This window comes from Carcharhinus amblyrhynchos, chromosome 17 (genome assembly GCF_965287045.1).
Source record: "Carcharhinus amblyrhynchos chromosome 17, sCarAmb.v2.hapA, whole genome shotgun sequence".
In the NCBI taxonomy this organism is placed as follows: domain Eukaryota; kingdom Metazoa; phylum Chordata; class Chondrichthyes; order Carcharhiniformes; family Carcharhinidae; genus Carcharhinus; species Carcharhinus amblyrhynchos.
Window position 1 is genome coordinate 32,761,073 of NC_137340.1, and position 15,043 is coordinate 32,776,115.

Here is a 15,043-nt window from a genome sequence, read left to right on the forward strand (position 1 = left end):
CCTACTGACTTTACACCCACAATCTTAACACCTTCTACATTTGAACTATTTCTGGTTTCCAGAGAAGTTTCCAATCTCAATTCCCACTAGGCCGACCTGAGGGATCTCCCCTTCTACCAACTAGCCCCCCACAACCACAATCAGTTGCCTGGTTGGTTCAACTAGTTCTCGTGTTGACCAGCTTCTTCTTTGACACCACTCACTTCCTCTAAAGTAAAGGGTGTTTCTATGGGTGCTAATTATGTATACTGCTTCAGAGATCTGTCCAACGTTCCCTGTTCCATTCTTAGTCAGATTCCTCTTTTTCTGGTATATTGACTGTATCCAGGCAGTTTTGCACCATTACCCCAAACTGGAAAATCTTATGTTGCAATGACAAACTTTGCAACTTCACATGGCTCCTTTCCGGCCCTTTGCCTCCCCTACTTCTCAACCTCCAGTCTGGGGTTAGGCTTTCACCTCATATCTATCACAAGCCAGGTAACTCAGACATTTACACTTCCTACCATCCTTGGTTAGGCTGCATTTGGAGTATTTATCACACGCCGTTTGGGTCGCCACATGCTCAAAAGGACATGGAAGCTTTGGACAGAGTGCAAAGATGATTCACCAGGATGCTGGCTGGTATCGAGGGCATTGGCTCTAAGAGAGCGAATAGACTGGGATTATTTTCACTGGAAAGATGGAGATTGAGGGGAGATGTGATGGAGGTCTACAAAAATTACGAGGGGCAGAGACAGTGTGCATAAATTAGGTGAAATATTCAAATATGTATATCACATGCAATAAGTTCATTGTGAATTAGAGCTCATTAAATAATTCTGAACAATTAACTGATCAAGCAGAGTAAGTTTTTTTCCCCCAGCATGGAAGTTTCAATTACAAGGGGACACAAGCTCAAGGAGAGAAGGGGAAGTTTGAGAAAGATATGCGGGGGATGTTTTACATGGAGAGTGGTGGGTACCTGGAATGCACTGCCAGAGGTGACAGTGGAAACAGGCATATTAGCAACATTTAAAAGGGACATCTGGATAGGCACAGCATGGAGGGAAGAGGGGGACACAATCCAAGTCAGGGCAGGAAGTTTTTTTGAAATGGTTTAGTTGGGGCATCACAATCGACATATGACTGGAGAGCTGAAGGGTCTGTTCCAATGCAGTACCTTTTCTTGTTCTTGGTTCTATCCCACTTCGAAGTATTATCCTATTCAGTGAGTTACTCCTTTCCATCTGCTCCCATCACACCAGTGCTTCCAATGAGTTTCAGCCAAAAGGTTCCTCACCAACTACCTGCTCCTCCACAATGATGGACTGGGCCCTAAGCCATTTTCAATCTACTTCACACTCTTAATGCAGCTCTCACCCTCATTATCCATAATGCCCAACTCGACCACTTCTCCACCTCACCCCATAAACCTGGATAGTTGGCCACTGCTCTCAGCTTCTACATTGCCAGCCTTCATACTTGGATCATCCATTTCCAAACAGCTTTCCATGCCTTCCCAAATCCAAAGGGACCATTCCTGCTGGTCCATCCTCCATCACCTGCCTCAGAACCCCACCCACACACTTCCCCCATACAACCGCGAAGGTGCAACATCAGCCTTTTCACCTTTTCCCTGCCTCCCATCCAAGGCCCCAAATATTCCTTTCAAGTGAAACAGCAATTCATTGAACACTTCTTACCACTAAGTTGACTAAACTTGCTGCTCACAATGCAATCTGTGCTTTAAACTCATATGTAGACTGAGTGACTGCTTTGTGGAATAACTCCATTCAATTTGGGAGTGTGACCCTGAGTTTCTGACCACTTGTTCCTCTAGTTTTTCACACCACTCCCACCATGGCCTCAGCCTCGAGCCAAAGTTCAATATGAGCAGCATCAGCAAAACTAAGGATGTGTAAGCGGCTAGAATTGAAAACCATCGGCTGAAGGCTTGAGGTGATGATAGAGATGGAGGGAGACAAGGTCATAGAGTGATTTGAATAGGAGTATGAGATCTTTAAAATCAAGGCATTGCTTAACTGGAGTCAATACGGGTCAATAAGCATGGGAGTAAACAGGACTTGAGAGTTAGGACAAAAGCAGAGTTTGCGTTTAGAGGATAGAATGTGGGAGGCCAGCCAGGAACACACAGTTGGAATCTCAACTGCAGACCAAATCTGAAACACAGTTGTTAACAAACTGGTTCAAATTCAGTCAAGTGTGTCAGGGAGAGGGACAAACTCAGTGGCTGAGGGTTAGTGTCATCCTTGGCTCCAGCTGGAAACAACTTCAGGTTTTCCAATCTTCCTGTTGCCAGAAATGTCTATTTGCCCAATATGGAAGGCTGGACAAGCAGCCTGAGAAACAGTGGAGGGGGTTACAAAAATGAGATGATGAGATAGAGCTAGGTGTTCTCAGCAAGCAAGTTAACACTGCCTTCAGATGATTTCATTGAGGGGAAACATTTGATCAAAGAGGTCAGTGAAAGAGAAGCTGTCAGAGGACACAAGGGGAATTGGTATAACAGCAGGGAGACAAGATATTGCAGTCAACTTCTGGTACGATTAGATAGACAAGAACAGAACCAGGAGAATGTGGTCACATCCAGCCAGACAGCAGGAGAGGTGTTGGAAGAGAGTAGTGTGGTTAAATGTGTCCAAGGCTGTGGATAGTGGTCAAGTCTCCCTTCTTGAGCTTTGTCTCAAACATGGGGGCAGGTTATTCTTTGATAAGAGCCACACTCAGGAATGTCACAATTAAAACTTACACCAAGGTATTTGATTATAATGGAGAAAGGATGCAAGCTCCTACACATCCAACCCCATGATGGTTATCATGCCTCTTGGTAACCATTATTACAACAAAATAACCAAATTTATGTTCAAAAACAAAGCAATTAAAAGGGACTGAGGATAATGCTTCCATTCAGTGTCATGGGATGATTTTTGATATTTAAGGTGCAGCCATTTAATGAAAGTTCCTGCAGTTGGAGAGAGCTTCTGCTTTTTTTGTCATGCAAGAGAGCGCATTGCCATAGTAAGATAAATGCACTGACCCTTAACGACATGAAGGCGTTAGCATCTATGAGAGTCCAATGCTTCTTACAATCGAACTGGTTTTCAGTTGTCTATTGCTGGCATAGAAGGAGTGTATTTACACGTCCGGAAATTTAGATCAAGTGCATTGAAAAATTTAATCTCCTTAAAAATTATTCAGCAGCAGTAACTGGCTGCCAAAACAAACAAACACTGAAAAATGATTGTCATCAAAAGGAAGTAATACCAGCACTTTGCTTTCATGAATACTAACAGAGCCAGCACTTTTACCCATGGCGAACAGAATTGTTTTGGCACCTTGCAGGCTCTGCCCCTTTTCCCTAATCAAAACAAAGCACACATTGCCCTTGTATCTTTTGATTTTTCAACACCTTATTGGTTAAAGATCAATCTGCATTTATATTGCACTTTACAACACTTCAGGATATTTCAGAATGCTTCACGGCCAAAGTGTAGTCAATGTTGCAATGCAGGAAATGCCACAGGCAATTTGAGCGCATCAATCTCCCACAAACAGCAATGCTATAACAACCGGATAGCATATTTTAATTATTTTGTCAACAAGATTGGCAACACATCTGCTCTTCAATATAGTGCAATTCTACATCTACCCAAGAGGGCAGACAGGGCATTAATTTATCATTACATCTGAAAGGCAGCATCTTCAACACTCCCCAGGTACTGCACCGGAGTGTCAGCCAATTTTCCAACTAGAATCTGAACCCAGAACCTTCTGACTCAGGGGGCAAATCAACTGAGCTGCTGCTAGCAGCAAATTAATTGCTTGGTGCATCACTTAGCCACACAGACCAAGACAACCCCTGGTTGGATTTCTGGTCCTCCTGCTGTTTGATGAGCTCAATCACGTGGTATTGTTACTGAGTGCACAGGATTGGCGTGCCCAGTCAAAACAATACATAATTCAGTGCACAATCTGAGGTTCCTGCTCCTGATTGGTCCAACATGTCCACATCCAACATTCCTTTCAACACAAAGGGTGTGACACAAACAAGCAGGTTTCTGTTCCATTATTTATTGGATTCTTTATTGTCAATTCCATTGCAAAAGAGGATTAACTCAGCATTTTCTGGAACTGGTGTAGAATTTCCATTATATTCTGGCTAATCTTCTCACCACAGGACAAAGCAAGAGTACAGTGTGTAATTTAGTCTGATTCTTCATTGTTCTTTGCCTGCATGCGAATCAGTCAAAGCACAGGCAAATCAATGAATCATTCCATTCAAATGGGTCAGCTTGACACCATATACTGAGACTGAGAATGACTTAAAATTTACAACCACACATCACATGCACCTTGCTAACAGCTGGTGATGTAATATAATTAAGGCACAATTGCTCAAGTACATCTTCAAAACACATTCACTGAAGTAGCCATGTTAGACAATGTTAGCCAGCAGGGACTTGGCTCAGCGTTACTGCAAATGCATTTCAACATGCTCGTGAGCCATGTTCCCACAGCCAAAAGTCATGCAAGAGCAGCACTGGTGCTTTGAAGGGGAGAATTTGCAGGGCCGAGTAGAATGGGATAGCTGTTTGAAAGAACCAGCACACACAGCTGGGGGGGCTGAATCATCTCCTCCTGCGTAATGTCATTCAAATTCTGAGGAACGGAGGTTGATGATTTCAGCCAGAGTGGAGTCAGAACAAAACTACAACCGGTCACATATCTTCCACAAAGCATTGCTGCTCTAGGGCACTAGCCAGTGATTCTTACTGGCTTATCAGGCATTCCAAACAGATAACAAAACCATTCTGTAAGTTCCACTCCATCTCAGTAACTAGCAGCAGTTGCATATTAAGGCATCAATTAAGGACACGAACATAAGAAATAGGAGCAGGAGTAGGCCATCTGGCCCTTCGAGCCTGCCCCGCCATTCAATAAGATCATGGCTGATCTGAAGTGGCTCAGTTCCACATTCCCGCCCTCTCCCCATAACCCTTAATCCCCTCTCTTATCAAAAACCCATCAACCCGCGTCTTAAAAATATTTAGCGAGGCAGCCTCCACCACTTCAACGGGCAGAGAATTCCAGAGATTCACCACCCTTTGAGTGAAGAAGTTCCTCCTCAACTCTGTTCTAAACGGCCCCCCCTTTATCTTGAGGCTGTGCCCCCTAGTCCTACTATCCTTTGAGTGGGAAGAGTCTCTCCACCTCTATCCTATCCATCCCATTCATCATATATGTCTCAAATGAGATCTCCCCTCATTCTTCTAAACTCTAACGAGTACAAGCCTAGTTTATTCAGCCTCTCCTCATAGCTCAACCCCCTCAACTCCGGCATCAACCTCCTCTGCACTCCCTCCAAGGCCAAAATATCCTTGCGTAAGTACGGCACCCAAAACTGCACACAGTACTCCAGCTGCAGCCTCACCAGTGCCCTATACAGCTGCAGCAAGACCTCCCTACTTTTATATTCAATCCCCCTCGCTATGAAGGCCAGCATCCCATTCACCTTCCTGACCACCTGCTGCAACTGCAAGCTGGGTTTTTGCGACTCATGCACAAGGACCCCGAGGTCCCTCTGCACCATCGCCTGCTGCAGTTTTTTGCCATGTAAGTAATAATCCTTCCTACCATTATTCCTACCAAAGTGGACCACCTCGCACTTGCCAACATTAAATTCCATTTGCCAGTTCCTGGCCCATTCGCCCAGCCTATCTAGATCCTTCTGCAGACTCTCCACACCCTCCGCGCAATTTGCCGTTCCACCAATCTTGGTGTCATCAGCAAATTTCGACACCGAAATAGGGTATTAAACAGTACATAGAACATTACAGCACAGTACAGGCCCTTCGGCCCTCGATGTTGCGCCGAACAGTGGAACCAATTTAATGACCCTCTAACCTAAACTATTCCAATATTATGCATATGCCTATCCAATGACCATTTGAATGCCCTTAAAGTTGGTGAGTCCACTACTGCTGTAGGCAGGGCATTCCACGCTCTTACTACTCTGAGTAAAGAACCTACCTCTGACATCTGTCCCATATTTATCACCCCTCAATTTAAAGCTGTGTCCCCTCATGTTAGCCATCACCACCCGAGGAAAAAGGCTCTCACTGTCCACCCGATCTAATCCTCTGATCATCTTGTATGCCTCAGTTAACTCACCTCAACTTTCTTCTCTCTAATGAAAACAACCTCAAGTCCCTCAGCCTCTCCTCAAGACCTTCCCACCATACCAGGCAACATCCTGCTAAATCTCCTCTGCATCCTTTCCAATGCTTCCACATCTTTATAATGCAGCGACCAGAACTGTATGCAATATTCCAAGTGCGGCTGCACCAGAATTTTATACAGCTGCGACATGATCTCACGGCTCCAAAACTCAATCCCTCTACCAATAAAAGCTAACACACCGTATGTCTTAACAACCTGGGTGCCAACTTTCAGGGATCTATGCACCTGTACACTGAGATCTCTCTGCTCATCCACACTACCAAGAAGTCTTTCCATTAGCCCAATACTCTGTAATCCTGTTATTCCTTCCAAAGTGAATCACCTCACTTTTCTGCATTAAACTCCATTTAGCATCTCAGCCCAGCTCTGCAGCTTATCTATGTCCCTCTGCAAACTGTAACATCCATCCGCACTGTCTACAACTCCTGACTTGAGTCATCTGCAAATTTACTAACCCATCCTTCTACACCCTCATCTCAGTCATTTATAAAAATGACAAACAGCAGTGGCCCCAAAACAGATCTCTGCGGTACACCACTTGTAGCTGAACTCCAGGTTGAATATTTTCCATCAACCACCACCCTCTGTCTTCTTGCAGCTAGCCAATTCCTGATCCGAACTGCTAAATCACCCTCAATCCCATACATCTGTATTTTCTGCAGTAGCTTACCATGGGGAACCTTATCAAATGCTTCAGTGAAATCCATATACACCACATCAAATGCTTTACCCTCATCCACCTCTTTGGTCACCTTCTCAAAGAACTCAATAGATTTGTGAGGCACGACCTACCCTTCACAAAACCATGTTGACTATCCCTAATCAAATTATTTCTCTCTAGATGATAATAAATCCTATTTCTTATCATCCTTTCCAAAACTTTGCCCACAACAGAAGGTAGGCTCACCGGTCTATAATTTTCAGGAGGGTCTCTACTCCTTCTTGGACAAGGGGACAACATTTGCTATCCAAATGGTACGAGCAGCTGCTGTCTTGGCTCTGACAAGTACAGGCTTTAACAGATCTATCAAGACAGAAAAATGTTCCCTGTGATAAAAATTGATATTGTTTGGGAATTTTGGCAATGGACAGAAGTGTGTTTTGCCAGTGATCTCAGCAAGGAGAAGTGCAGCTTGTAGACAGTACAGCAACATCCCAATTCTGAGAATCAGGTTCATCATCAGCCAGCTTGCTTCTACAGTTCAACTGGCTTTCTCCACAGCACTCACCCCGAGGAGAAAGAAAAAGGAAGAACAGCCAAGATAAAAACAGAAAACAGCACTCCTCCATTGCCATTTAGTCAAATAGTATTCTGATGAAAAAAGATGGGTGAATATTCGAGGCCCTATATTTAAACAGCATGGCGGAGGGGTCACACCTAAAACATCGGCCTCACTTTTCAGATGCCGTCAGAATCAGATTATTGTGTTGGATGATCAGAATGAATGGTGGAGCAGACTTGAAGGGCTGAATGGCCTCCTCCTCTATGTTCCGATGTCCCAGCCCATTTTTGGGTATCAAATTTTGTGTTTTCAATCTTTACATTTAAGAATCAGAGCAAGAACACCAGTGACGACTGACAGGGGATAATTTTTTTTCCCATAAAGGGGACAAACTGACAATTCCAACATTGATTACCCTGAATCCATTCCACTCAATTACATCTCGTTAAAATTTTTTTTTTTTTTAAATCAGCCAGTAGTCCCATCAACAGACAACAGGGAAATTCCAGGGACCAAAACTGATGTCAATAATACATTCAGTCAATATAGTCAATAGCTGAAATGCGAAGTGTCACGATTTAAATGGTGAAAAGTTGCAGCATGCTCCTGTGCAGAGGGACCTGGGGGTCCTTGTGCACGAATTGCCAAAACTCAGTCTACAGGTGCAGCAGGTGATCAAGGCAGCAATTGGAGTGTTGGCTTTTATTGTGAGGGAGATAGCATATAAAAGCAGGTAGGTCTTGCTGCAACTGCACAAGGCATTGGTGAGACCACAACTGGAGTACTGTGTGCAGTTTTGGTCCCCTTATTTGCAAAAGGATGTATTGGCCTTGGAGGGAGTACACAGAAGGATCACCAGGCTGATACCAGAGTTGAGGGGGTTAGCTTATAAGAGATTAAATAGACTGGGCCTGTATTCGTTAGAGCTTAGAAGGCTTTAGGCGGGGGGGGGGGGGAACTTATAGAGACTTATGAGATAATGAAGGGGCTAGCTAGGGTAGAGGTAGAGAGTTTCTTTCTGCTTAGTAAGGAAACCAGAACCAGAAGGCACCGCCTCAAAAAAAGGGGGGGGCCAGTTTAAACCAGAGTTGAGGAGGAACAACTTCACTCAAAGGGTGGTAAATCTCTGGAATTTTCTGCCCATTAAAGTGGTGGAGGCTACCTCATTGAATATTTTTAAGTCAAGGGTGGATAGGTTTCTGATAGACAAGAGAATAAGGGTTATGGGGAGCAGGTGGGTAAGTGGAACTGATCCACTTCTGATCAGCCATGATCTCACCTGAATGATGGAGCAGGCTCAAAGGGCTAGATGGCCTACTCCTGCTCCTATTTCTTATCTTCTTAGGTTCTTATGATTCTCCTCAATGCTACTTCATGTCGTGAAGAGAAGACTGTGTGCACTTAAGCTTGTCCAAAACATCAATTACATACAACTCAGTCAGGTGTTTAAAGCTGCCACGCATACGATTCAGTGAAAAAGATCCAGTGGCTTTCAAATAATTTTGTATTAAAAAGAAAAACTGACACTAACCCTGGTTTGTGTGAAAAAGGTTCTGAAGCAGTTAGTTAAATTTGCTGGATTTTTCATTGCTTTCCCACAGTAATATAGGGGAAGTCAACAGGATATTTAATATTGAGCATCGTTGGCTGGATCTGGGACATTGCTACCATTTAAAAAAGGTGCTGTACTAATATAATGTTGGGCAGGATACTACAAGACACACTGCATCTTCAATGCATAAAAGTCAAACTACGAGGCACATAACTAGGGGCAACTGCTCCAAGATCTCCAATAAACTCAGCAGCCATTAAAAAATGCATGCAAATTAGATTTGACAAACTACAACGGAATGTAAACTCCACCACAACTCAAAATCTGAAGCATTCATCTGAGAGTAAAGTTTTAGTTACAAGTAGGGTTACATTCACACTGCAATGAAATTATTGCGAAAATCCTCCAGTTGCCACACACACTGGTGCCTGTTCGAGTACACTGAGGAAGAATTCAGCATGGCCAATGTACCTAACCAGTCTTTTGGACTGTGGGAGGAAATTTGAAGCACCAGGAGGAAACCCACAGACACGGGGAGAACATGCAGACTTGCACAGTGACCCAACCCCAGAACCCAACCCAGATCCCTTGCGCTGAGGCAGTAGTGCTAACCACTACCACCTGCAAGAAATTCATTTACAGATTTACAGTATGCCTACAGTGAATTAACTGGAATTCAGGTCATTTATAATCATGCTCCCATGGATGGGAGTTGCCATTTGTTCATATTATAGTCATTTAATACTGTTTTTCTAAGATCAAATCATGCACTTGCACATAACAGAAAGACATCAAATGCTTTAACAGTTAATGAAAATGAATAAAATGACAAAAATTGAAACAAATTGGGAAACCACCCAAAAATTCCACTTAAAAATCACTAGGAAGTGCAATAGGAAATGAAAAGGTTGCTATAGAGGTGGAAGTGAAGGCACATTACTCAAGTAGCTATAATTTGGTGTCTCATTTCACAACCTCTTTTGTTTTTAGTCATTTGTGAGACATGGTGACACTGGCTGGCAAGCATTTGTTGCCCATCTCTGGTTGCCTTTGAATTTAGTAACTTGCTGGGCATTTCAGAGGGCGATGGCTTTGGAGTCACATGTAGGTCAGACCAGGTAAGGACAGTAGATTTCCTTCCCTAAAGGGCAGTCAGATGGGTTTTTTTAAAAAAAAATGACAATTGACAATGGTTTCATGTTCATCACAAGATTCTAAATTGCAGATTTTTTTTTGTGGAATTCAAATTCCACATCTGCCACTGTGGGATTTGAACCCGAGTTGCCATAATTTCTGGATTAGTGTAGCGGTAATACTACTAAGTCATCACCTTTGGGACTAAGAACAAATTTTCTTTAATCAGAAAATAGCTGGTTAAAATTTCCTTCCATTACATTTTTGTAAATCATTGGACTAGCTGGAGCCTAAGAACGAACAAAACACAAGCCATCAACCTTTAAATCCCTTTCCACTAAAACAAAATGGATAGCAAAGGTGCATCTGTGCCTCAGGGAAGGTTACAGGAACATCCTGAAAAACATCCAGCTACAATTGAGGTCAAACACTCAACCACTGTACATAGACCCAAAAGGACCCAATTACTAAATAACTTGTTTCTCCAAACAGTTCAGAACTCTTAAATGAATGATCCCAGTGGTTTCCATAGAATCAGCAGCAGCGTTGAAATTCCAATAAACCACAGACAGAATTCTGGACTTGTGTTTCACGATGGTGCTACAAAATAACGATTTACCTTCATAAGGATACATGGTTGGGTGCAATTACAACTGTCACCATATTTTCTATATGGAACAAGATAAATCAGCAGCAAGTACACTCCCATGTAGATATTCTCTTTCCATTGTATTCCTCACCACGCTGTTTAAGTGGCTACTGGAACAAAGGCCTATTCTTTTCATATTAAAAAGCTGATCCATAGGAAGTCAACAAAACTCACTAAAATAGGAAGCAGCATTTGGAATGAGCGCTTAAAAACAGCATAGCATACAAAACTACAGACCAAGTGCTGGCAAATAGATTAGAATAGCTAAATATCTGATGGCTGATATACAACAGGCTAAACTTTCTGTGCTACGAAACTCCGTGATTAAGGCACTATTGTACCAAAGCTAATAAAACTTGGGATCAGTTGTTGGATGATCAAATGGAGTCTTCCCTTGGTATATTTTCTCATGGGCAATATTTCAAAGAGGAGGTGTTAGTGAAGAAATAATCTAATATCTTTAACTCGTCACCGATAAACACCACACAGGTCATATCCCATGTTAAATTCCCAATATCCTGCAGCGAAAACATTTCAACTTCAGGAAAAACATCCCCAATACGAGTGACACTTCCAAGAACAGGTGACCTTTTGCTTTCTATAACCAAGTGGCAATTTAATGCCAACTAGTGGTCTTTTGTGCTGAAGGCACTGTTGCCACGTTCACCTTCCTTCCCCACAACCTCCTTCACTGAAAAAAAAGGCTCAAAAAGTCAGGAACCAACTGAAGTACAATTCACCGAGTCAAAGAAATATACAGCACCACAGGCTACCATCCAGTTCACAGCATCCACGCTAGCTGGTGAGGAGCCATTTCAGCCTAATCCCACTTCCCAACGTTTGGTGTAACCTAAGTAGAGACACCATCTACCAGCCTTTCAGACATTATGTATCAGATCCCCACTAGACTGAAAAAAATCCCCTCAAATCCCTTCCAACTGCCTTCCTCTCAACCTACATTGGTGTTGCAGAACAGGGGGCAGGTCAGGGCCTTTCATGTGTCAGTGGTCTGAAGGGCCTCTTCTGCACTGATTCTGAGCTCTCAACCGAGAAAAGAGAGCATTACTGCCAATTTAATCTCATCCCTCATTTTACTTAGTCTAGTTCCTTAACCCATTTCAGTTTCATAAAACCTTCTCAGTTGGAATTCGGAAAGACAGACATGCCGTTCAAGCTTTTTGTCTTGCATTCATCAAGACAAATTCAAAAGATCACACAATCTCAACAGGAACAACAATTTATACTGCATGAGAAGAGATTGGCTGGCAAGTGGACTGAATACCATTCTCAAAAATAGAAACAGAAAATGCTGCAAAAAAATTCAGCAGGTCTGGCAGCATCTGAAGAGAAACAGAATTGATGTCAAATCCCTAAGACTCTGAGTTAGGGAGAGAAACGTGATAGATTATATATGTAGCAAATAGAAAGTCAGATATAGGAGGGAGCTCGGAGAGATGGCAATACATGTTTAGGACATAACACTTACCTGCCCTATGAATGGTAGAATACTCAGGAACAAGTGACCAACTTAAAAGAAGTGAACTATTGCTTCACCTGAGTGTAAGATGTGTTTGGAGCCCTGAACGGTGAGGAACAAGGAAGTAAAGAGGCAGGTGCCAACACCTCCTGCAATTGCAATGGAAGGTGCCTTGGGAAGGGGAAGGGAGAATTGGGGTGAAGTGTGGATCAGGATGTGTGTGAGAGAGAGAAAGTGATCCCTGCAGAACGCTGACAGATGGAGAGACAACCTTGGTTCCGGAAAGTGCCAAACATGTCAGAAGCACTGTTTGTGAAGGTGGCACCATTAGACTGAGGCGAAGAAACTAAGGGTAGGATTGAGTCCAGACAGGAAGTACGGAGCTACACTTCATTTTTAATAGATGCCATTTTATGCAATTCTAACACCACAGGATTTGTATTAATTCACTATAATTTCCCGCTCTCTCCCCTCCCCACACCCTCAGGATTTTCATGATCCCTGCTACAAATCTCAATTTTTTAAAAAATTAAACACTTTAGCAGGATTTTCTGTTATAATGATGCAATTCAAGTGCATGCTAACGGAATGCTCACTGTAGTGCAAATTCTGCATGGTGCATGCACTAGTTACCAATGGCCCACAGTGTAACAAGGCAATGTGGGTCTGCAACGTATCCTTAAAAAGACTGGAACTGATCACAAGTCCCATTCATTCACTAACAAGGCAACAAATGCCAGACCATCTAAAAACTAAGACACATTAAGAAAAACAGTATGGATTGAGAAAGACATGAATAAAAAAGTTTCATCCCATTTGGTTAGGACATGACTTTTCTGATGTGCATTGCCAAACCCATACCTAATAGTGTGACAATATTTTCCAACAGCCCCGAAGAAGTTCTTCACAATGAAGTTCAAATGCATTTGTAACCATGTGCTTTCAAGTGATCAGTGGGCTGGGCAGCAGCAGCTAGTGGGCACAAAGCTGTGTGTCCTGCTCTTGGCTTCATTATTGCCCAACATTTTCCAAGCTGACACTCTCTTCCTGGCTTTGGTAGAGACAGGGGTTGTGAAAAAAAGGGAAAATTCCAAAGTCCTGTTTCCAGGAGAGGAGGCCAAACTTGCCAAGCCCCCTCCAAAATTTGGAAGATTACAACCAATGCACCAACTAGCATTTCAGCCACCTCCTTCACAACCTGAAAGGATGTGGGCATCACTGGCTAGGCCAGCATTTATTGCTCATCCTTAATTGCCCTCAGGAATGAGATAGTAAGCCATCTACTTCAATCCAAGTTGCTACTGATTCCTTATTCCATCAGTTACTAACTTGGCTCAGTCTGCTGTGTGGCACTGTATAAACGCTTCCTGCATTCCACATGCATCGCATTGGACAGGATTTCAAACTTTGTCAACAATACACAATGTTACGAGTCCCTAGCCAAATCCTGAAACACAGGTTGCAGCTAGTGAATGGGTCTTGGCCTCTCACCCAATGCCTCCCCTTAAGATATGGATACATTCTGAAGTTTGATACCATAGGCACCAACTGCCAGAGTGCCATCTTCAAGTGGCTATATGGCTGCAAGCTGTACAGCTAGCCTATTGAACAACAGCATTACACAATCATGTGCACGTATTGTGGACCTCAGTCAGCAGCAGGCAGTGACTACTTCTTCCCATTCCATAACCAGGAAATGCTGGAAAATCATTGCTACACCTGCAACAAGCTAACTGTATACAGCAGTGACACATTGGTTAGCATCACTTCTTCACAGCACCAAGGACCTGGTTCTACTCCAGCCTTGGCGACTGTGCAGAGTCTGCACATTCTCCGAGCTTCCTCTGGGTCCTCCCACAGTCCAAAGATACGCAGGTTAGATGGATTGACCATGCTAAGTTGAGCATTAATGTCTCTTAGGGATGTGTATGCTTACAGGGATGGGGCTTGGGTAAGATACTCTGTTGGAGAATCAGTGCAGACTTGATGGACTGAATGGCATCCTTCTACACTAAGGATTCTATGAACACAAACACGAAGCCAAACCCAAATCCATACAGGTCATCTCCCCAACGGGAAGTGCATTTAAGTAAAAAAAAAGGCAAAAAGATGGCCATTATTTATTGGTAGAGAATTTGACAGTGTGATCGGATTGCCAAATGTTAACCCATACAAATGCCGTGGCAGCTCAACTCACTTCATTTCAAGTTAATCAACTTAATGGAAACAGTGAAAACTCAACATGCAACAGATGAGTTCAAAATCAACAGTTGTTATTCCAATATTAAATCAACATGGAGAACTGCATTACAAAATGGAGTAAATTCCAAGCAATTACCACTGCATGCAAATTTGATATTTTCCATCAACTTTAAGATACAGTTAAATGTTTTAACTAATAATTGCTCAAAGTGAATATATTTCATTATATTGCAAAATCTTACAAAAATCCATCTACTACTCCTTTACTTTGGAACAAACTTTGCATAATGTTTTAAGATGGCCAGATAATAAAAAAATCATGAATCACTATCTTTGATATTATATTGGAAAAGGTCAAAGCCTCAGTACTACCTGATGGTTCTGTATGATTGCTGTGAAACTGTTTAGCTTCAGTGAGTAAAACCTTACCTGTATGAAGCTGAATCTTTCCAATGACTCCCTCCACCAGACCGAGGCAAATGGGGTTCCAGGCCAGAAGCAAGTCAGTAGCTGTTAAAAATAACAGAAGTTGGTGTTATTTTTCCTTGATCCACGTTGAGATA

At 42.8% G+C, this 15,043-nt stretch overlaps 1 protein-coding gene across 2 annotated transcripts in view; it reads right to left on the minus strand.

Moving 5' to 3' along the window:
- inpp5f (inositol polyphosphate-5-phosphatase F) overlaps positions 1-15,043 on the minus strand; it is a 216,584-nt gene that overhangs the window by 132,251 nt on the left and 69,290 nt on the right. For both annotated transcript variants that reach the window (XM_080205744.1, XM_080205743.1), the window contains exon 2: positions 14,910-14,990. In XM_080205744.1, coding sequence (XP_080061870.1) covers positions 14,910-14,990 — 81 coding nt within the window. The remainder of the gene's footprint in view (positions 1-14,909; positions 14,991-15,043) is intronic.